Source organism: Budorcas taxicolor, chromosome 8 (genome assembly GCF_023091745.1).
Source record: "Budorcas taxicolor isolate Tak-1 chromosome 8, Takin1.1, whole genome shotgun sequence".
NCBI lineage: Eukaryota > Metazoa > Chordata > Mammalia > Artiodactyla > Bovidae > Budorcas > Budorcas taxicolor.
In genome coordinates this window covers 78,690,816-78,712,902 of record NC_068917.1, presented here as the reverse complement: position 1 = coordinate 78,712,902, position 22,087 = coordinate 78,690,816, and the positions used below count along the sequence as shown (strand labels likewise).

The 22,087-nt window shown below is 51.4% G+C and overlaps 2 protein-coding genes across 3 annotated transcripts; both read left to right on the top strand.

Moving 5' to 3' along the window:
- The first annotated feature begins 687 nt into the window (after positions 1-687).
- DCTN3 (dynactin subunit 3) lies at positions 688-8,528 on the top strand. Its single transcript, XM_052644978.1, has 7 exons — positions 688-796; positions 3,688-3,772; positions 4,604-4,690; positions 6,282-6,365; positions 7,314-7,372; positions 7,962-8,021; positions 8,208-8,528. Exons 1-7 carry the CDS (start codon positions 701-703, stop codon positions 8,295-8,297), a joined length of 561 nt encoding a protein of 186 aa, XP_052500938.1. The 5' UTR covers positions 688-700; the 3' UTR covers positions 8,298-8,528.
- A 1,444-nt stretch (positions 8,529-9,972) lies between these two features.
- RPP25L (ribonuclease P/MRP subunit p25 like) lies at positions 9,973-11,673 on the top strand. Of its 2 annotated transcripts, none has more exons than XM_052644984.1 (2): positions 9,973-10,062; positions 10,767-11,673. In XM_052644984.1, exon 2 carries the CDS (start codon positions 10,800-10,802, stop codon positions 11,289-11,291), a length of 492 nt encoding a protein of 163 aa, XP_052500944.1. In that variant the 5' UTR covers positions 9,973-10,062; positions 10,767-10,799; the 3' UTR covers positions 11,292-11,673. The 2 variants fall into 2 exon arrangements, with proteins under 2 accessions (XP_052500944.1, XP_052500945.1); XM_052644985.1 differs by having other exon boundaries at positions 9,994-10,062; positions 10,770-11,673.
- Positions 11,674-22,087: the final 10,414 nt, after the last annotated feature.

Genomic DNA, 22,087 nt, shown 5'->3' with positions numbered 1-22,087 from the left:
AGCGTTAGCATCAGTCCTTCCAAAGAACACCCAGGATTGATCTTCTTTAGAATGGACTGGTTGGATCTCCTTGCAGTCCAAGGGACTCTCAAGAGTCTTCTCCAACTTCACAGTTCAAAAGCATCAATTCTTCAGCGCTCAGCCTTCTTCACAGTCCGACTCTCACATCCATACATGACTACTGGAAAAATCATAGCCTTGACTAGATGGACCTTTGTTGGCAAAGTAATGTCTCTGCTTTTGAATATGCTATCTGGGTTAGTCATAACTTTCCTTCCAAGGAGTAAGCGTCTTTTAATTTCATGGCTGCAGTCACCATCTGCAGTGATTTTGGAGCCTAAAAAAATAAAGTATCTTAGAAGATTCCAAAAGTATGTCACGGAACTTCCTACTATTCTATGGGTATATTTATATGTGCAACCTCGGGGAAAGGGCAGGGGAAATCTGTCTGGTACCCTGGAATTGGAAGAAGAGAGGCAAAGTTCGTCTTGACAAGCAGGGGCTGGAAATTAGCGCCTGACAGGTAGCCGTTGCCTAGGTTACCAGGCAGCCTGCCTGCCACTTCCGCATCGAAGGGCTGAATCGTTGCGTCACTTCCTGTATGCAAGGACTCCCGTCCACTCGGATTGGCCCGCCTTCTCTATTTGGACGGATGTCCTGCCCTCTGGCTATTCCCGGTTGAGGCGGGACAGCGGGAGCCATGGCGGCTGTGACCGATGTTCAGCGGCTACAGGCCCGGGTGGAGGAGCTGGAGCGCTGGGTATACGGACCAGGCGGGTCTCGCGGCTCGCGGAAGGTGAGCGATCTTGGGTCCAGTGGTCCCTCTCTGGGGCAAAGAGGAGTGGCCTATTGGCCTGGTCCTGGAGATGGATGCTGCAGCTCCAGCCCCGTTGCTCGCAACTAGGCCATTGAAATAGCAAAGGTCCGAGACCTCCCAGAGCATATCGGACCCTCGGGATCCATTCCCATGGAGGGAACTGTGGGCTTGAAGTGGGCTCAAAGAGGAGATTCCGTCTTTACCCTCGCGGGATAGTTGGGGAGACCTGACACACTCGAGAAACTAATGAGTAAGAGCTTTAAGTAAGAGCTTAAGTCACAGTGAAAGGGACGTTGTGGAGCCTTGCCTAATTGCTAAGTGAATTGTGCAAGGAGAGGTCCATGGGACCCCAAAAGAGGCAGACCAGAGATGGATAAGGAAGGCTCCAGGGAGTTAGGGATGAGGTCTGAGAGGGCCGGGATTAGGAGGGGAAAGGATTGAATACTGAGTGTTCAGATATGGACTGACAGTCCTTCCCTCTAGTGACTGAATTTTGAGAGCTCACTTCCCGTCCATCCCCGATTTTAATTATGGAAAGACCTTTCACTGAATGTGGCTGTATCGGGCATACCCTGGAGTTGAGTGCATCAGAGGTAATGAGGTACATGCGTACACTGCTTGTGGTATTAGTTGTCACCAGATTGTGTTCCATTTGAGAACTGACTTCTCAAAACATTTTTTCCCTTTGACATCTATAATGCACATCCTCCTGATTTGCCTCCTGTCTCTCTGGCTGCTTTTACTCAGTAAGATTGCAGGGAGAAATATCAATAACCTCAGATATGCAGATGACACCACCCTTATGGCAGAAAGTGAAGAGAAACTAAAGAGCCTCTTGATGAAAGTGAAAGAGGAGAGTGAAAAAGTTGGCTTAAAGCTCAACATTCAGAAAACTAAGATCATGGCATCCGGTCCCATCACTTCATGGTAAATAGATGGGGAAACAGTGGAAACAGTGGCTGACTTTATTTTTCTGGGCTCCAAAATCACTGCAGATTGTGATTGCAGCCGTGAAATTAAAAGACGCTTACTCCTTGGAAAGAAAGTTATGACCAACCTAGACAGCATATTAAAAAGCAGAGACATTACTTTGCCAACAAAGGTCCATCTAGTCAAGGCTATGGTTTTTCCAGTAGTCATGTATGGATGTGAGAGTTGGACTATAAAAAATGCTGAGCACCAAAGAATTGATGCTTTTGAACTGTGGATTTGGAGAAGACTCTTGAGAGTCCCTTGGACTGTAATGAGATCCAATCAGTCCATCCTAAAGGAGATCAGTCCTGGATGTTCATTGGAAGGACTGATGTTGAAGCTGAAACTCCAATACTTTGGCCATCTGATGCGAAGAGCTGACTCATTGGAAAAGACCCTGATGCTGGGAAAGATTGAGGGCAGGAGGAGAAGGAGACGACAGAGGATGAGATAGTTGGATGGCGTCACCAACTCAATGGACATGGGTTTGGGTGGACTCTGGGAGTTTGTGATGGACAGGGAGGCCTGGAGTGCTGCAGTTCATGGGGTCGCAAAGAGTTGGACACAACTGAGCAACTGAACTGATTTACCTCCTCATATATTTGATCCTTGAATATCAGCATTCCTTACCCTCTAACCTAAAACCTGTGTGAGATCATTCACTTTCATAGTCTCTCCCGCTATTCAACCCTTTAATACTGGAATTCCTCACCCTCTACCCTTAAAGCCTAGATCAGTTTAGCCAAGAGGAAGGGATCAGCGAATGTATAGTATATGCTGCTGCTGCTAAGTCATTTCAGTCGTGTCTGACTCTGCGACCCCATAGACGGCAGCCCACCAGGCTCCCCCGTCCCTGGGATTCTCCAGGCAGGAACACTGGAGCAGGTTGCCATTTCCTTCTCCAATGCATGAAAGTGAAAAGTGAAAGGGAAGTCGCCCAGTCGTGTTCGACTCTTCGCAACCCCATGAACTGCAGCCCACCAGGCTCCTCTGTCCATGGAATTTTCAAGGCAAGAGTACTGGAGTGGGGTGCCATCGCCTTCTCCAGAGCAACTAACACTACTTCATACTAGAAGAGGGCATGCAGACTGGCATGTAGGCCTGCATTTACTATATTAAGTGACCTATGATGGGGTTGGGAAACACTGGGTGGGGGCTGTAAAAGCACATGGTAGAGACGTGTAGCCCAGAGGAAGAGAGGCTATACGATGAGTGGATTAATTAACTGTGGCATACCTGTAGAAAGAAATATTATTCACCCATAAAAAGAAATGAAGTACTGATACCCTGCTACAAGGTGGGTGAATCTTGAAAGCATTATACTAAGTGAAAGAAGCCAGATACAAAAAACCACATATTGTATCATTCCATTCATATGAATGTCCAGAAAAGGCAAATCCACAGAGACAGAAAATAGATTAATGTTTACAATGGGCTAGGATGAGGGGGAATGGGCAGTGATGGTTAATGACTATGGTGCATCTTTTGGAGTGATAAAAATGGATGGTATTAAATAATGGTTGAAGTGAAGTCATTCAGTCATGTCCGACTCTTAGTGACCCCATGAACTGCAGGCTCTTCTGTCCATGGGATTTTCCAGGCAAGAGTACTGGAGTGGGATGCCATTGCCTTCTCTGATAGTATGTGCTAGTGCCCCATAAACCCTAAAGTAGTTTATTACTTCCCCAATCACACATGAAACTCCCTGAGGAGTACATGATTAGCTACCGCTTCATACTGAGGATTCCCAGAAAGTTGAGTTGGATCTCTTAATACAAGAGAAGGGGGTGATTGTAGGGACAAGGAAGTTTGGAGTCTGAGGAAATGAAGATTCTTTATCTCTTCCAAGCCTTGGGCCAAGTGGTAAATCTTGGAATTAACTTCCACTCCCCTTACAGGTGGCTGATGGCCTGGTCAAGGTGCAGGTGGCTTTGGGGAACATCGCCAGCAAGAGGGAGAGGGTGAAGGTTCTGTACAAAAAAAGTAAGTGTTTCCATGAGGTGCCTGCCTGCCCTCCTCAAGCCTATGCTTCCTGGTTCCCTGCCCAGGCCCTTAAGCCCAATAGGTCACTGGAGTTTCCCTTTGGGTATAGCAGGTGAAGACATTTTCCTGATGAAATGGTGAATTGGGGTATGCTTTCTACTTTGTGGTTAAACCCCAAGCCCATGGCAATGTCCTAAGTTATGAGATAAGAGCTTTGCCTGAAAGTCCACTGGGGAAGGAGAGAGGAGGAGTATGGAATTTCCATAGGCAAGGTTCAGGGGCAGGAAAGAAAGCAGGCACCTTGAGAGCCCCAGCCTTGGCTCAGCCAGGCCTTTTTGATTATGTCAGAGCTAGCAACCTGTTCAGTAACTAGAAATCAGATAAAGTTCTGGCATGTCTTGGTGGCATAGAGGGGCAAGGTACCTTCTACCCTTGAAGACAGATCAGTGAAAATGCTGAGGGCCCCAAGGTATTGGAGGCAATTGTGTTCCCAGCTGTAAAATTTGACTCTGGCCAGCAAGATGGTTAGATAGCATCACTGACTCAATGGACATGAATCTGAGCAAACTCCCAGAGATAGTGAGGGACAGGGAAGCCTGGCATGTTGCTGTTCACAGGGTCCAAAGAGTCGGACATGACTTAGTGACTGAATAGCAGGTGATCAGAGGGAAGAGACAGGGAAGTGGGGATGGGGGCCTGGTGGACCCTATGGGTATCAGTTCCTCACTCAAGGCTCTCCCCAAGGCTGACCCTTGCCCTGCTATCCTTCCTTCACAAGACTGATCCCCACTCCTCAACCTTATTCCATTTTCCATTTTGTTACTTTTCTAGTTGAAGACTTGATCAAATACCTGGATCCTGAGTACATTGACCGCATTGCCTTACCTGATGCCTCCAAGCTGCAGTTCATCTTGGCAGGTTGTGCTGGATAGGATGTGCACATGCATCTGGGGGACGCTGGGCACAGAGATGGCCTCCCTCTCAGTCCTCTCCTGGATGCAGCCTGGGAAGCTGCTCTCTGGAATCTGGACTGAGGCTGGAGGTGGACTTGTGGTCCTCTTGTAGACACTGGGTACAGTAGACCCTGGAGCCAGCTGCAGACCAGAGTGTCAGCCACTGTGGAAGCGACTCCGGTGTTCTATCTATGGCATGCCTCTAGAATTTTCCTTCAGAACCTTCCTTACTTCTGCTCAGTAGACATAGAGCTTCTAGGAAAGGGTGGGAGCAGAGAGCATTGCCATGGGAGAGATGAGGATATAAGCATGGGTTTCAGCATCTTGCAGGTGGGAAAGTGCTGGGATTTCAGAGTTCTAGGCAGTAACTATTGTCTTAGCAATGTTTGCTTATCAGTTAGCTACTCCACTAGGTATGGTTTGCCATCACCTGTGTTTGTTCATGCATTCAAGTGCTCATCTGCTGAGATCCGGACATCCTAGGTGTGAGGTATACAGCAGTGAACCAGAACATCCCTGAACCACTGCTGTGGCTCAGACACCAAGTTCAGGAGGTCTTCTTCTGCACTGATTGAGTCCAGCCTCTCCACCCCTCCGTGTAGCACTATCTTGGTGTTCATCCCCTGGCACTTGAACAGTTTCCTAAGTCCTCTTCTTTTTTATTTATTTATTTTCTTTCTTTTTTTTTCCCTTTGCTTATTCCTAAGTCCTCTTCTTGACCCTAGTTTCCCACTTCTTGCATGTGGCTCACTATCATCTTCCCAAAACACATTTCCAGCATGCCACAGTGTTTACTTTGGAACCTCAGCGTGTCTATATCTTCCTCTTCCTACTAGGATGAATTCCTAATTCCTTAGCCTACCATTCAAAGCTCCGTATAGACTGCCAGATATCTCCTCCCATCTAGCTGTTTCCTGTGCTCTCCTTGCTCCAATTCAGCCAATTGAATTCTTTTTCCTTTACTGATTGACATGCATTCTTGCCATCAGATGATTGACATAACAGTCCTCCCTTCTTGAATCCCCTTCCCACTCTGCAGTCATTAAAACCCCCTATGCACAGGGCCATCCCAGTCCTGCTGCGCTTGTCACTGGACTCTCCTGTTACTGTCCCAGTTCTCCAGGAGCTTGTAATCGTGCCTCTCTGATCCACTGAGCACTACCTGCCAGGTATCTTCCACAAGTCCCCTCTATCAGACTTTCCCAGGAGCCCTTGGGTACTTCAGGTCTGAAGTACTTTGTCTCCTGTGGCCTAGGAGGGGCTCTCTGAATTTGTGGATAGGAGGCTAGGGGGAGAGTCCTCAGAGTTAAAACCTGGAGAAAGGTTGGATTTGGAGGCACTTAGAGATAGGGCTCAAGATAGGTCAGACCAGTGGCATCCAGGAGAGGTGGAGGCAGACTGGGGGAGTGTGCACAGAAAGAAGGGGGCAGTGGGCAGAGTGGCTGCCCCTGGCTCCAGGACTCAGTCCTCTCCCTGGCCTGGTCCCCAGCTCCTCACCCAGGAGTGGCTGTGCCTGGGCCCGCCTCACTGCTACTCTCTGTCTGTTCATGCCGCAGAGGAGCAGTTCATTCTCTCGCAGGTTGCACTTCTGGAGCAGGTGGAGGCTCTGGTGCCCATGCTGGACAGCACTCACATCAAAGGTACCTTCTGGGGTTGCATCTCCTCTGCTCTACGTGGGGAGGTAGGATGGGCAGGACTTCCCTGGGATCAGACTGGCTATGCTCCTTGTTTTTACCCTCACCTGGGGGGTACTGGCCACCTGCACTGGGATTAAAATTGCCAGGGCATAGAGCTCAGCTTCAGAACTCAGGCAGTTTGGCCCTAAGGACACTCAGGTAAGCCCAGTGGCCTCCCACTCTAGGATTGCTTCTGTTTTCTACCCCACCCCTCAGCATCTGTCCTTCAGGGTGTTGCAGAGGCCAGGTTTTACTGTAAGAGTCCCTGCAGGGGGTGTGTGTGTGAATGTGTGTGAATTCTTCCTGCTGCACTGCCCTGGGCCAGGATTTTGACAAGCAGTGACTTTAATTGAATCCAGATATCCATCTTGTCTGTCTCTGGAGGTATTTATCCCAGCTCCCCCTCCCTACCCCTGATCAGTTTCCTGCTGAGCATCTGACAGCGTTAAGCTGTGGGCCCTGCATAGTGGCTGAGGCTCTGGGTGTTGGGTTCCAAGTGACCAGCTTAGGGACCTTGCATTTGTCCTCAGCCCACCTGCAGGCTCCCTGTTCCCTGGGCCAGGGAGCTCTGGTCCCGCTGGGCTGAGAGCAAAGGAACAGATCCTATAATAATCAAAGCTTTCTTTACCTGCCCTGCTCACAACACTGGGGTGGGTATATGGGGCACTTCTGGAAACCCCAAGGTTTTGTCTTCTAGGGGCCTGTATTTCCCCTCCCCTTTGGGTCCTGGAGTAGGACTGGGGTGGGCAGGGAGCCCCACCACCACCACCTCCGGCTGCAGTGGTCGATGAAGCTGGCGTTTGTTTAGCTTCTCCACTCAATACTCTAATCCTGCCGAAGACCTAATAGACTATTGAGCAGTCCCGGGGGAAGGCACAAGCATCACTGGGCAGTGTGCGTTGCGTTTTACAGCCGTTCCTGAGCATGCCGCCCGCCTGCAGCGCTTGGCCCAGATCCACATCCAGCAGCAGGTATGGAGGGGAGAGACCAGGTAGGAAAGTAGAGGTGGCGAGGCTCCTTGTCCCCACCCCTGTCTCCTGGGGAAGTAGCCTCAGGAGCTGATGTCAGCTTCAGGGGAAAGTTAGGGTTTCTCCTTTGTCTTGCATGCACCTTCCAGAGGGAAAGAGACTTGCCTAGGGTAAAATCTAGGCCTCCTGCCTCCAGATTAGGGCTGTCCTGAGACACCAGAGGATTGATGTTGGGAGGTGCCCAAGAATTCCTATGTATCCTTGACCATAGGTAGAGGAGCTGTTTTTTCACTATTGCCAGGCTCTAGTGTGAAGTTCAGAGAGGGTTCAGATATAGGGTACAGGGGAGAAGGAGGGATATACCGGTAGGAATAGGTCTTTAAATGTCTGGTTCGCTCCCTCTTCCATCAGCCTCAGGACTGCAGTTAGGCTACCCATAGCGGAGCCTGAAAGTGCCTCTTTAGAAATTTGCTCCTTTTAGCTCTGAGGTTAAACATTACCTTTTCTGAGGAGCAAGGGTCCCTGATGAGGCAGGCAGTGGGGAGTGTGGGCTCTGTCTAATGCCTTTCTTTGCCCCACCTTGGCCCCACAGGACCAGTGTGTGGAGATCACTGAGGAGTCCAAGGCGCTCCTGGAGGAATACAACAAGACTGTATCCTTTCCGCTCAGCTGGGCCCCTGAGGAGTGCTGTATGGAGCCTGGCCTTTTATTCCATTCCTAGTTCTGTCTCTCAACCCATCCCAACCAGTCTGTTTCCCAGCTCCCCCTGCCTTTAGGCAGAGGCAAACATCTTTCTTCTCCCTCTCTGATTCTCATTCTCACCTTGACTTGTGACCAGACAATGCTTCTCTCCAAGCAGTTTGTGCAGTGGGATGAACTTCTCTGCCAGCTAGAAGCTGCCAAGCAAGTGAAGCCTGTGGAAGAGTGAATGGCGCTTCCCATCCCAGGGTGGGCTGGGGCAGCCAGGCTCCAGGACCTGTGCCAGCCTGCCCTTGTAACAGAGCAGAAAAGAGGTGGCTCTGTATTTATTGGATTCAAGACCTACCTGGCTGCACTCAGGTGGGGCTCTGAGGTCAGAGGTCTGGTTACTTGAGATTTGCTCTTTGCACCTCCTCCCCTCATCAGTGTCCTGTTCCAGTGACAATAAAACTGTAGAGATCACTGCAGGAGTGTGTTGGCTTCCTGGTCTTGGATGGGTATGGTGGTGGGGATGAGGGTGGTGGAGGCCAGAGTTGTCCATCTTCCTAGGAGTTGGACCACCAGCTATACTTATCCTAGTCTAGCTTTCTGGGAGATATAGAGCTCTCAGGATGAATGCTCTCATTTGCTTGATGTGAGTGGAACATTTGGTTTTATATCTATCTATCCCACATTTACCAAGTACACTGTAAATGTCAGATGCCATACCAGGTGGGGAGGTCACAGGTAGGGTCCACCTGATCCGTGCCCTGAACAGGATAACAGGGGAAACAGTCATGGAAAAGGGGAGGGAACCATGTGGCACAAGGGTCCTTTGGAGGCACAGAAGAAAAGGATGTGGCAGGTAGCTCTGGAGAGTGATATGCAGGGTCTTTGAGAACCAAGGGAGCAGCATGTGCAAAGGAGGGGGGCGCCTCTATGTTGCTCTCCTGATGCTATAAGAGAAGGGGAGCCTAAAAGAGGATGCAGAGGGCTTTTGGGCGAGGGCGGGGCGGGGCGGTGCTGTGGCTGGAAAGGAGGGAGAGTTGGCATATTAGCAAAGAAACCGATGGCACCTCACTCCACCAAGTGTTTGCTGTCCCCTTGTGGTCTCCAGGACTGCTGCGGCTCCAGGCCCCTTTACGTCGACCTGACCGCCACCGTACCGGCGCGGTCTCATTGGCATCTCAAATCCAACAAGTCTGAAACTGAGCCATCCTAGGCTCTTCCCTCCATCCGAAGAGTCGCCAAACCCACCTCGTAGTATCTTCCAACTTAATTTACTTTCCCCCATTCCCAGTGTTGTTTCTCTGGCTCATTCTTTCAACAAATGCTTTAACAAATATTCGAGCACTTATAGGCAGGGCAACTTACGAAGCACCGCGGACATGCCCCTGGGACGTGCGGCCAGGAGTCACCAGAGGGAGGCCCGAGAGCTGCCCACACGAACAAGTCTGACTTGCGCCTTGATGAAAGCCCCCTGTGGTTCTCCAGTGCCCACAGGGTGAGGCTGAAGTTCAGAACTCGGTGATCTAGGCTCTCGCCCCCGCAGCGGCTACATCACCCGGCACCTCTAGCTCCGGTCCAAAGAGAAACCCGCCACTCTGCCTCTGCTACTGCGGTGTGCTCAGCGGGTAACGCCTGCCCTCAATCTTCTAAGGGCCAAATCCTCCGCATCCTTCCGACGCGGACTTCGGACGCGGGACTCCTCTGCTGGCCGCTCCTCTCCCCCGCAGCGCTCTCTCCGCTCGCAAAGGAATACTCCTTGCCTGGGGCAGAACAGCAAAGACACCCTGCGTGCAGCGAATCCTCGCGTCCGGGGCCAGCTCACTCCCCGGCGTCCGGAACCTCTCAGTTTGCGAACCCGGCCCCTCAGGCCCCGCCCCGTCCGGCGTGCGCGGCCCCGCGACCTCGGCGCGCTCTCGGCCCGCGCCATCTTGGCTTCAGATCGAGCGTAGGGAGTGCGCGGCCGCGGCGGTGAGAGCCGGAGCCCTGCGGGGCAGGGGCGCCTGGAGGTGCGAGGAGGAGAGGGAAGGCCGGGTGCTGGGCCTCTACGGTGGCCCGTGGCGGTGGGGACCACGGAGCCCGGCCTCTCGTGGCCCCGACGCCAGGGGTGGCCCGAGCAGTCGTTGGCATCAAGCCTCTGCTTCCCAGTGTCTGAGGGACCCTCGGTTGAGGGGATCGACCCTGGAATCTGGATGAGAGAGGGGTGCCCGACCCTGTCCTCGGGGTCCAGGAGTTGGGGAGGGGATCGTTTCTGTCTTTGAGGAGCTTTTGGATGAGGGCTCATGGCTCCGTTTGATGGAGCACGGGGTGTGGGGAAGGGGGAGCTTGGCCCTGACCTCTGGGAGCACGAAGTGAGGCGCCTTTGCCCTGGCGCCCCGTGGAGAGCCCAGGGTGAGGAGCACTCAGCCTTGTGCTTAGGGAGTCTCGGGTGAGGGCCTGGATCCAGTCCCCAGGAGCCCCAGATGAGAAAGGTTCATTCCCAGTGCCAGGGAGTTAGAGATGGAGAGGCTTGGCCGGTGTTCAGGGTCGGTGGAGGGTTATGACCCTGTCCAGAGGACTGGGGTACATGCCCCCCTAGGGGGAGGCAGGCATGACTCCTTGTCCTGGGGATGAGGGGTTTAAGGTCCCATTTCTGGGAAATCTGGGCGGAGCAGCACCCTAGGGTGGGGGTCGCCTGGGACACAGTGCCCACCATCCTTTGACTTCCCTGCAGCAGGGCAGCAAGGCGGACACGACAGCAGGCTGGATGGAGCACTACCGGAAAGCTGGCTCTGTGGAACTCCCCGCACCTTCCCCGATGCCCCAGCTGCCTCCTGATACCCTGGAGATGCGGGTCCGAGCTGGCAGCAAGATCCGCAACCTCTTGGGCTTGGCGCTGGAGCGGCTGGAGGGCGGCAGCGCTCGCCACGTGGTATTCTCAGGCTCTGGCCGCGCTGCAGGCAAGGCTGTCAGCTGTGCTGAGATTGTCAAACGGCGGGTACCAGGCTTGTACCAGCTTACCAAGCTGCGCTTCCTGCAGACGGAGGACAGCTGGGTGCCTACCTCACCTGACACCGGTCTGGATCCCCTCACGGTCCGCAGCCATGTGCCTGCAGTGTGGGTGCTGCTGAGTCGAGACCCCCTGGACCCCAATGAGTATGGCTACCAGCCCCCTGGGGCACCCCCTGACCTCGGGCCCACACCTGCCTCCAGCTGTGGCCCTCAGCCTAGAAGAAGGGCTCGAGATACTCGGTTCTGAGGACCTGTGGGCAAGCTGTTGTCTAGACTGTCTAGGGTGGCTGTACCTTTGAGAAGCCTCTAACTGCTCAAGGTCTCCAACAAGACTTGAGTTTACGAAAGTGGGCCTCCCTGTCCTGCTTCCCCTTCCCTCTGGCTCCTGGAAAGGGACTTTTGTGAAGAGTGACAGGTGTGGAATCTCTGCCAGGTTCTAGATTGCTTAAAAAGCAACATCCTAAGTCAGTGTGTAGGTCAACTTGCCACAGCATAAATAAAATAAAATATTATGTAGAGAAAGAAGAAGGGTTACTCTGCCTTCTACATACAGTGCCTCTCATCTGTCTTCTGACAGAGATCCAAGGAGTGAGTTAGGAAATAAAGGCTCTATTTGTCTGATGAACCTCTGCTTGGCCTGCTGTGTGGAAGTAGGATTAAGGGAGTGGGAGTCCCTGCCCTTGACCCCCAGGAGCTCCCAGTCTGGAGACAGGAAAAGTAGGTTCAGATGGGTGCTGGGAGGATCTGGACTGAAGATGCAGCCTCAAGCAGTAACCTGACTGTCTAGATCCCTGGGTAGCTATCTGCTTCCTGTTTGGGGCTGGTTGAAGGACTGCATTTTTCTCCACCTGCAGCATAGAGACATACCTCATTTTGTTGCACGCAGATACTACATTTCTTACAGAAGAAGTGAAGTTCTGTGGCAAACCTGCACTGAACAAGTCTGGCAACACCATTTTTCCAACAGTGTTCATTTCGTGTCTCTGTCACATTTTGGTAATTCTCAAAATATCTCAAACTTTAATTATTATATTTGTTATAGTGATCTATGATGTTACTACTGTAACTTAGTGAAAACTCAAATGAAGGTTAGCATTTTTTAGCAATAAAATATTTTAAAATTAAGGTATGTATGTAGATTGTTTTTTAGCTATAATTCTGTCACATTCATAATAGACTCCAGTATAGGGCTTCCCTGGTGGCTCAGAGGTTAAAACCTCTGCCTCCAATGTGGGAAACCCGGGTTCGATCCCTGGGTTGGGAAGATCCCCTAGAGAAGGAAATGGTAACCCACTCCAGTATTCTTGCCTGCAGAATCCCATGGACGGAGAAGTCTGGTAGGCTACAGTCCACGGGGTCGCAAAGAGACACGACTGAGTGACTTCACTTCACTTCTTAGAGTGAACATAACTTTTTTAAGCACTGGGGAACCAATAAACTTCTGTGACTTGCACTATAGAGATCTTCCTTTTATTGAGGTGGTCTGGAACTGCACCCAAATGTCTCTGAAGTATGCCTGTATTACAATATAGTGGTTGAGATCATGGCCTTGGTCATCAAGCTGTCTGGATTTGAATCCTGGGTCTGCCACTTATTAGGAAGTTACTGCTCTGTGCTTTAGTGTTCTCATCATCCATCGAACAAGATGTAGTGCTTGCCTTCAAGGATTGTTATGAGGATTAAATGTAGAAATATACATATGATTCTTAGATATCACCTGAGCCTGTATACCCTCAGCTCTCCATATCTGTGGATGTAGAACTCGTGGATACAAACAGCTGATTGTACTCCACCTTTTTATTTAAGGGACTTGAGTATTTTGGTAAAAAAAAATTCACGGGGGCTCCTAGAGCCAGTTCCCTGAGGATACCGAGGGATGACTGTAAATGTTCATTGCCCTCATGAAGGAGTCAGCTTACAAACATGCTTTTTCCTTAAAAACATAAGCTCAATTCTACCTTCCCCCTTCAGTTCTCACCCTTTTTACCCCTAGCAGTTCCTCTTCTGTCTCACCTTGGCTGTAGGTTCAGGTTCACCATGGACAGGTCAGGAGCATAAGGAAAGGTGAAGACTGCAGTGGTAGCCAGGAGGCTACAGGAACCAGAGCAGGATCGTGGGCAGTAGTGGACTCAGTGAAGAGGTGAGCAAATTGGATCTTCCACTGGACTTTATGTTCTCCATTGTGTCCACAGCTTGGGTGTCCAATCACTAGGAAAGCACAAAGTGCGGACTCTTCTGGGACCATGTAGCAGGGTGGGCACAGCAGTTGGAGGGTGTTGAAGTGATGTCTGGCTGAGAATCCAGGCAGGTGGGGTTGAAATATTGGGAGAGATGGAGTTGGGGGACCGGAGGCCTCAATAAGGGCTTAGAACAGGCATGAGGGGACCACAGGACCAGCAGGCTATGGTCAAAACTTGGAACGCGGCATCTTTTTCTTGCCCGGAGTGGAGGGGTTGGAGATTCAGGGCATGCTAGGTAAGACAGAAAAACCCTCTGCTGCTTCCCAGCTGGACCTTTCAACTGCAGAAGGTCATGAAGCATCTAATACCGTCCTAGTGGCTGTGGTCCTGACTCAGCGTCTGGCTACCAGCAACTGCCTGACTTACTCTCCGTGTCTAATTCATGTTTTTTGCTCCTGCTCAGCTTCTGCATATTGACATTTCTCTGAATATCTTTATTTGCATGTCCTTTACCATCAACAGCCCCCTGTGTATCATTGGTCCCCAGAGATTTGGGACCAGGCTTCTTGCAGACTATTGAACTTTGGCTCAGCATCCCATCTTGATCCAGTGTGTGGCGGCCAGGGTGGAAAGAGCATGTGAACTAAGCGTGGTGACTGTGTTGAGGGAGTGATTCAGTTAGGCAGCATCACAGGCTCTGGGACTCCCCACTGGGCAGCTCCTCATTAAGGCACCACCTGGGGTCTTGATGATGGCAGGGGGAATGTGGAGGGAAAGAGCTGCAGTCAAAATCCCTTGAGAAGAATAGGATCTGCCACTACTCAGAGAATCAGGAGAAAGGACACAGGCCGGGAGAGCAAAGGCTAGTGAATCTGGGGCCTTTTCCCTCCTTGGCCACTTCGGGGGCCCAAAGGAGTCCTACCAGAGGAATGTCAGGGAGGGAGCTAGAGTGAGGCGTTCAGAATCAGAAAGCCTGACCAAGCTTAGGAGGGAGGGAGCATAAGTACTATGTACATTTGCCAATATAATTGCTTCTCACTTTCTCCTTCAGTTCAGTCACTCAGTTGTGTCCGACTCTTTGCGACCCCATGAATTGCAGCATGCTAGGCCTCCCTGTCCATCACCAGCTCCGAGCGTCTCCCTCCATAATCTCTTAGAAAAGGTAATACCTTGGCACAAAAAGTAGGGAAGTGGAGACAGCTTTTTCAACAAACTATTGTGATAGGAGGAGAGAGATGATTCTGGGATACAGAGAGTTTTGTTTATTTTTAATAAATTAGCAGAGACTAGTTTATAGGCTGATGGGGGAAGCCAGTAGGGAAAGGCATGGAGATCCAGGAGATTGTGGCTAACTCAGAATGACACTCCTGGGGGCGATGAAAGGGAGTGGGTCTTAGAGCGGGGAGGCACGGGCCTCGCAAAAGGCAGAGGAGAGATGTCTGCCTGTAGCAGGAGGGACAGAGTTGAGGATGGCTATGCATGCAGGTGGGTATAGAGGTGAAGGTGAGACACGGAATTCAGAGTTCAGAGGCTTCTAATCTCAAAGCAGAAGTCCAGCTCTGCTGCTGAGAGTGGAGTAAGGAGGCTGGTAGAGAGTTGTTTCAGCTGGGGAAGACAGCTAGTGAGGTATAGGAGGATGACCAGGCAGAGCTAGAAGCCCAGATGAGGTTGGTGACCATGAACTTACAATATCATCAGTCAGAGTGCACTCCAGCAGCACCCACAGGTCAAGTAAGACCCAGGGGAAGCAGGAATAGTGAGACTGGCAAGAGAGTGTAGGTGAAGAAGGTCCAAGGAATCCAACCTAGGTCGGGAAAGAAGTGAAGCTAGAAAGGGGCAGGGGTCAGTGGCCTAGAGGTCCTTATAAAAATGGGGTGGAGTGAGGTAGAGTACGTGAGAGAAGTGGGACAGAGTATTGTATGCTTCCCTGGTGGCTCAGAGGGTAAAGCATCTGCCTGCAATGCAGGAGACCCAGGCTCGATACCTGGGTCAGGAAGATCCCTGGAGAAGGAAATGGCAACCCACTCCAGTATTCTTGCCTGGAGAATCCCCATGGACGGAGGAGCCTGGTAGACTACAGACCACAGGGTTGAGAAGAGTTGGACACAACTGAGCGACTTCACTTTTACTTTCAGTTTCATCATAGTGGTACCAGTTTCTAGGGCACCCATAACAAAGGACCACCAACTGGATGGCTTAGAACAACAGAACTGTTCTGTCTCACAGTTTTGGAGACTAGAAGCCCCAAATCAAGGTGTCAGAGCCATTTCCTCTGAAACCTGCCTGGGAATCCTTCCTTAATGCTTCTTAGCTTCCGGTGTGCCAGCAGTCTTTGGTCTTGGCTTTTGGCTGCTTTACTCCAGTCATTCGTCTTCACATCCGTCTTCCTTTGTGTCTGTTTCTGTCTCCAAATTTCTCCGTTTTATAAGGACACCAGTCATATTTGACTAGGGCTCATCCCAGTGGCCTCATTTTAACTTACCTCTGTAAAGATCCTATTTTCAAATAAGGTCACATTGCGAGGTACTGAGGGTTAGGACTCCAACATATTTATGGAGGGATGCAATTCAACACTTCATAGTAGCCAAAGGATGAAATTAAATCAGTGAGTTTGAGAGTTTTAGGAACTGGCAGGACTTGATAGTGGGCATGAGAGTAGATACCTGGTGGTCTAGAGGGAAAGTTACTGAAGGTGAGGTTGAGGAATTTAAGAGGCTGGGGAGGGCGATCATGGGTATGTTGAGGAAGCAGGAGCATCCAGGATAGAATGTGCTGAGCATTCTCACTACCTGCCTTAGAGATGGCATGCACAGTGAGTACCCTTGAAGTGGGGACTTCAGAACAATATGACCGGAGGAGCTATACACCTCCCAAATGCAAGCAGGCGCCAAGTCCTGGCAATATTGCTTGCTAGGTCTCTCCATTCCCACAGACTCTGGTGATTCGTGCCCATCGTTGTCTTACAACAGTCTCCTTGTTGGTCTCCCTGCTTCACTCCCCTCTGAGTTCTCCAACAGCCAGGGAACTGGCTGTTCCCTTTGTTTGGAATGCCCTGCCAGATACCTGCATGGCTATCTCCCTGCCTCCTTAAGGCTTTGCTCAAATGTCACCTCAATGAGGCCTGTTTTGACCACTCCATTTAAAACTGCAGTCAAGCACCTCTGATCTCCCTTACTCTGCCTTTTTTCCTCTTACTTCCACGGCACAGTCCGTCTTTGACTCAGTCCCCTTCGACCTGGGGCTCTGGCCACACTAACTCCCTACTCTTCCCACTTGTCATGAGATTTTTCTGCTTCTGAGCCTTTGATGTTGCCATTCTTTCTGCTTAGAGCTCAGCAAGATTTTTCAAAGACACCAGTAGCACTCCCTGTTCAGAGCCTAGCTCCTCACTCCCCACCATTTGCCTGGAACTCCAGGATCAGTCCCGGTTTGACAGCCCCAACCAGTGCATTCTAAAGGAGATCAGTCCTAGGTGTACTTTGGAAGGAATGATGCTAAAGCTGAAACTCCAGTACTTTGGCCACCTCATGCGAAGAGTTGAATCATTGGAAAAGACCCTGATACTGGGAGAGATTGGGGGCAGGGGGAGAAGGGGACGACAGAGGATGAGATGGCTGGATGGCATCACTGACTCGATGGACGTGAGTTTGAGTGAACTCCGGGAGTTGGTGATGGACAGGGAGGTCTGTCGTGCTGTGATTCATGGGGTGGCAGAGTCGGACAGGACTGAGCAACTGAACTGGACTGAACCACTGCCGGGTAATGTCTGGCTGCACTTCTGAGTTTGTCCACAAGATGGCATCATTTGCGAAGGAATAGCGCATTCCTTCCCTTGGCAGGATCTGTGCAGTTAGGACACAGAGAGGGTAGTCAAGGCTTGACATTTGGCCTTCCATAGGCTTAGTGACCTCTCAGGGCTTCCCAGGCGGCACTAGTGGTAAAGAATCCGCTTGCCAATGCAGAAGACATAAGAAACTTGGGTTTGACCCCTGGGTCAGGAAGATCTCCTGGAGGAGAGCATGGCAACCCACTCCAGTATTCTTGCCTGGAGAATCCCCACAGGCATCCCCAGAAGAGTCTGGCGGGCTACAGTCCATAGGGTCTCAAAAAGTCAAACACGACAGAAGTGACCTAGCACAGGCTTAGTGACTTCTCAGTTATTCAACAAATGGCTAATTATCGCCCATAATGTGACCAATATAGTCACTGGGCTTGGGAGCTCCCGCCCCATGAGGGCTATAAGTCACATATATCAGTGATTTCATTATTAGTGTGATGAGTATAGAAATTAAGCAAGTTCATTAGACTTCAGGAGTTCAGAGCCCCTCATCCAGTCTTTAGGAACAGGCAAAGCTTCAAAGGGAAGGAGGTAGTGCCTATGTAGGATCTCGAATAAGAGCTATGACTATCCTGAGAGCCCAGTGGTTAAGACTCCATGCTTCCAGTGCACGGGATGCAGGTTCGATCCCTGGTTGGGGAACTGAGATCCTATATGGCATGTGGCATGGCCCCCCAAAAAAGCTGGAAGAAAAGTGGAAAGGACATTCTGTGTAAAGGGCAGGAATAAGCTAAGGCATAGAAGTGAGAAGAGCACAGAAATGATCACTGGACTGTGAAATTCAAAGCAGGGAGTATGAGGAACGAGGCTCAGAGATGGGTGGGAGCCAGACTGGAAAGCCCTGAGTGCCTGCCTGAGGAGCTTGCACGCTTTCTTGAGAGTGATGGAGAGTTTCTGAAGGTGAAGAGGAGGGAGTGGTGAGGGATATTAGATTGCTGTTTCAGAGAGAGCTCTGGCTGCCCCTGGGTGGAAAATAGACTGAGGGCACCGGCCAGGATAAGCAGTGAGGAGGCTGCTGCAGGGATCCAGGGGAGATGGTGAAGCCAAAATTATGGCTGGAGAAGGCCCTGGAGAAGCCCTGCCCAGGTTGCAAGAGCTTTCAAGGCTTGGCACTTTGAAAGGGTTCTTGTCCCTAGGCAGCCTCTCCCCCACCATCTGAGCCACCTCAGTCCTTCTGTTCTGGAGACTCCTTCGGGCTCTGTTCTAGCTCCTTGGAGTATTCTTGCCAGAACCCCAGGTCTCTGTCAGTTTCCACGTGGAGGCCACAATGTCCTCGGTCCCTCTTTGTTGGTGTATCTGCGGCCTTCAGCTCTGCTTAGACCTCAGCCTCTGGAAGGTGATCCCTTCGTGCACTCTCTTCTCTGACTCCAGACAGGAGTGTGACTGAGGGTCTCCTCCAGCAGGGAACCAAGGTGAGCACTGCTCCCTCGCTGTCATGCCCCCTCCACCAGAGTTCATGTGCGCACACGCAAGTGAGTGTGTGTGTAAGTGCCTACATGCATGTACTGTCGGCAGGACTGATGCTGAGAAAAGGACGTCAGTGTCCCTGGAAAGCAGAGGGGCCTCACCTGAGGAAAGGTTGGGAGGTAGGGAAGTATGGGGGAATGTTTGGGTGAGAGGGGACAAGTCATGGCCTGTGAGATTGGGCCTGGAGCCATGCCTGTGAACTGCAAGCCAGGAGGCATCACAGCCACGTTTTGAGCAGGGACTGGGAGAGTCACCTTCATTCACGGTCTCATGAATATGCACGGAAACCTGTTGAATTATGCAGATAGAAAAGATGTAGATATATATGCAAATTCAGCACTGCCCTCCCTGTTTCTATGGAAACCAGAGAATAGCAAGGGGATGAGGGGGTCCAGGAGAGTCTCCTCTGTAACCTTCTCTCCCCATGCCTGCTGTTGACCTCACTCTCTGCCTCATTCTGTCTTTGTCCCCATTTGCCTTGCCCTCTCTGCATCGCTCTGCCTCTCTCTGGATCTTTCTGTCTCTCTCCCCATCATCTTCATTTCTACTTCTCCCTCCTGTTTTTCTTTTCCATCTCCTAGTCTCTGAGTGTCTGTCTATGTCTATATATTGTTGACGCTGTGTCACGGTTCCTCTGAGACTCAAAGACAGTTCTCTCTGACTCTGTGTCTTGCCTGATCTTGGTCTCTGTGTCTTTAATTCCCTAGCTCTCCCTCCTTCTGCATCTCCCTATCTCTGTGTCTCTGACTCACATCTTATTTCTCCACATCTCTATTTTTGTGTCTGACTCTGATTGTATCTATTTCTTGGTCTCTCTCCCAAGGTTCTCTCTCTTCTCTTGTGCTCTGCCTCTCGGAACCCCTTATCCCAGTGCTTGTCTCCATCTGATGGGAAAGACAGGAAACTGCACATCTGTCCTTGCCTGATGGGATGCTCCAGCCCTGGCCCAGCTGCCAACACGTTCAAGGATTCCTCGGCTCTCTCCCCACATAAATGCCTGTTTTTGGTCTGGCCCCTGTCACAGTGTTGGCACAGGATCCCCGTGACAGACCCAGGCTGGCTGCCAGGACATCAGGGCTCCCAGCCTCTGCCTGCTGTGTGACCCTGCCTGGTGTGTCTCCCTCTCTGGATCTGTAGCTCCAGCTGCCATTCCACGAAGCTGGCGGGCACCTTGAGACAATGATGCACTGGGAATAGGGAATTGACCTCAACCCTGGCCCTCTTCCCAAGGGTTGACGTGAGGGGCCTGGCGGGGACCCAGATATGGGGGCATCTGGGACTAGTTGAGACCAATCCTGGCCCCCAGAGAAGATTCCTTGCTGAGCCACAGAATCAAACAGCAGCCTTTCCACAGCCTACCCATGGTTCTGCCTGCTGCAGCCTCAGCCATCCAATTCCCTGTTTGGGATCCTTTGTATCCCCCTCCTCCATGTGGTTTATGTTTCTAGAGCACCTATTTTACACATGCCTTCTGCCGTCACAGGTCCACAGTGATCAAAAGTGACACCTAGACTTTTTGTCTCCCCCAACCCTCCCAAGAAGGAACTCTTTGGTCCAAGTGAAGAACCCAGACTCTTCAACCCCCACAGTTTCCTATCCTTGGTAACCTCAGTTTGGGGGTGCAGAAGTCACGGATCAAGGTTGAGACAGAGACATGCCTCTATACAGGATTCGGGATGGGGTATGGGAAGCTAAGAACAAGACTTGGGGGTGAGGGTCTACGAGAGTGTTTTAAGGGCAGGTAGACCACCCCATGGAGAAGGAAATGGCAACCCACTCCAGTGTTCTTGCCTGGAGAATCCCAGGGACAGGGGAGCCTGGTGGGCTGCCATCTATGGGGTTGCACCGAGCCGGACACAACTGAAGCGACTTAGCAGCAGCAGCAGACCACCCCATGGAGAAGGAAGTGGCAACCCACTCCAGTATTCTCGCCTGAGAAATCTCATGGACAGAGGAGCCTGGCAGGCTACAGTCCATGGGGTTGCAAAGAGTCAAGACACAACTTAGAGACTAAACACGCACACACCACCTCCACGTTGAAGGGGAGGGCTTCCCCTTTCAGTCCTGAGCTCTGGGCAGGTTGCCTTACCTCCACACAGGCTCTAAATATGGGGGATCTGGCTTGAGCCCAGGTGTGGGGGTGGCCAGCACAGTCAGGGCAAGTCCCCTCTCCTCCAAGAGGCTGCCAGACTGAGCCCCCAGTCCTGCCCCTCCAGAAAGGATACAGACATAATCGCTCTTCCCACCAACTGTGATTCACCCATGTTCAGGCCCAGGCGTGATCCTGCTGCTGGGAATTCCGTGTTTGAATTACAAACCTCCCCGGACACCCCACCTCCGTCGGCCTGGGCTGGTTGTATCAACATGGGTTGGAACAGAGTCAACCAGGGCTGTCTGGACAGAGCTGGATATGGGGAGAGGACAAGCGAGAGAAAGGTGGACAAAGACTGAGAGAAATAGAGTGATATAGATGGCCAGATGGAGAGAAAGACCAACAGACAGAGGAGGAGACATGGATGGGGAGAAAGCCCAAGCCAGACGGGGCTCTAGTACCCACCAGGTTGGTGCTGATCACTAGACTAGATTATCTCATTTCACTGAATCTTCACAACAGTCCTAGGTGTTAGGCGTGATTCTGATCCCATTTCACTCCCTGGGTAATTGAGACACCAACACAGTAAGTCACTTGCCTGAGGCCACAAGGCCAGTAAGTGATGGAGTAGGTATTTGATGGGGCTTTCCTGATGGCTCAGCAGTAAAGAACCTGCTGGCCAATGCAGGAGACACAGGTTCGATCCCTGGGTTGAAAGATACCCATGGGGAAGGAAATGGCTACCCACTCCAGTATTCTTGCCTGGAGAATCCCATGGACAGAGGAGCCTGGTGGGCATCAGTCCATGGGGTCGCAAAAGAGTTGGACACAACTGAGTGACTAAAACAAAAACAACAAGGTGTTTGATCCCTTTGGTCTCCCTGAAGAGCCAAGGAGCGAGACAGACTTAGAGACTGAGGGGGAGACAGATTCCCACGGCAGCACTCCCAGGGAATTTGGGAATCCTGAAATCACCAGACAGCTGTGTAGGAGGAGGGCCCTTCCCATCAGACCAGCAAACATGTGGCTTCCTGACCTTGTTGTCAGAGACACGAGGGCAGGGAGAGACGGGGAAGGGCAACTCCACAGAACCGAGTGGACCTCCCTCCTTCCTGCCACCCTGAGGTGCAGCCTGTCCTCGCCCTGCTTCAGATTTGGCCCAGCAGACACCTGGCTTTGGTGGGGCCCAGGTTGGAAGACTCATTCTTTCTTTTCCACGCCCTTGTGGATCACCTGCTAGCTGAGAGTCACTTCCGCCCCGCGTCCCTTCCTCTCTCTTTCCTTTCTCTATCGAGAAACCCTTCCCATGGTCTTCCTTCAGCACCCTAGAATAGCTTCTGCAATAAGGGACCCAGATTTGAATTGGGGGATGCTTTGATATGGGGGTCAGCCTAGTATACACTGAGGTTGTCTGAGCACAGAAAGGAGGTCCCTGCAGGCTGGCTTTGGGGGCCTTCTGGTTAGAG

Bases quoted from the DNA above. Each gene is read 5' to 3' on its own strand.
- DCTN3 (XM_052644978.1), top strand. From the start codon at position 701: ATGGCGGCTGTGACCGATGTTCAGCGGCTACAGGCCCGGGTGGAGGAG. The intron at 6,366-7,313 runs GTACCTTCTGGG...TGCGTTTTACAG, and splicing joins GGACAGCACTCACATCAAAG to CCGTTCCTGAGCATGCCGCC. The intron at 7,373-7,961 runs GTATGGAGGGGA...TTGGCCCCACAG, and splicing joins AGATCCACATCCAGCAGCAG to GACCAGTGTGTGGAGATCAC.
- RPP25L (XM_052644984.1), top strand. From the start codon at position 10,800: ATGGAGCACTACCGGAAAGCTGGCTCTGTGGAACTCCCCGCACCTTCC.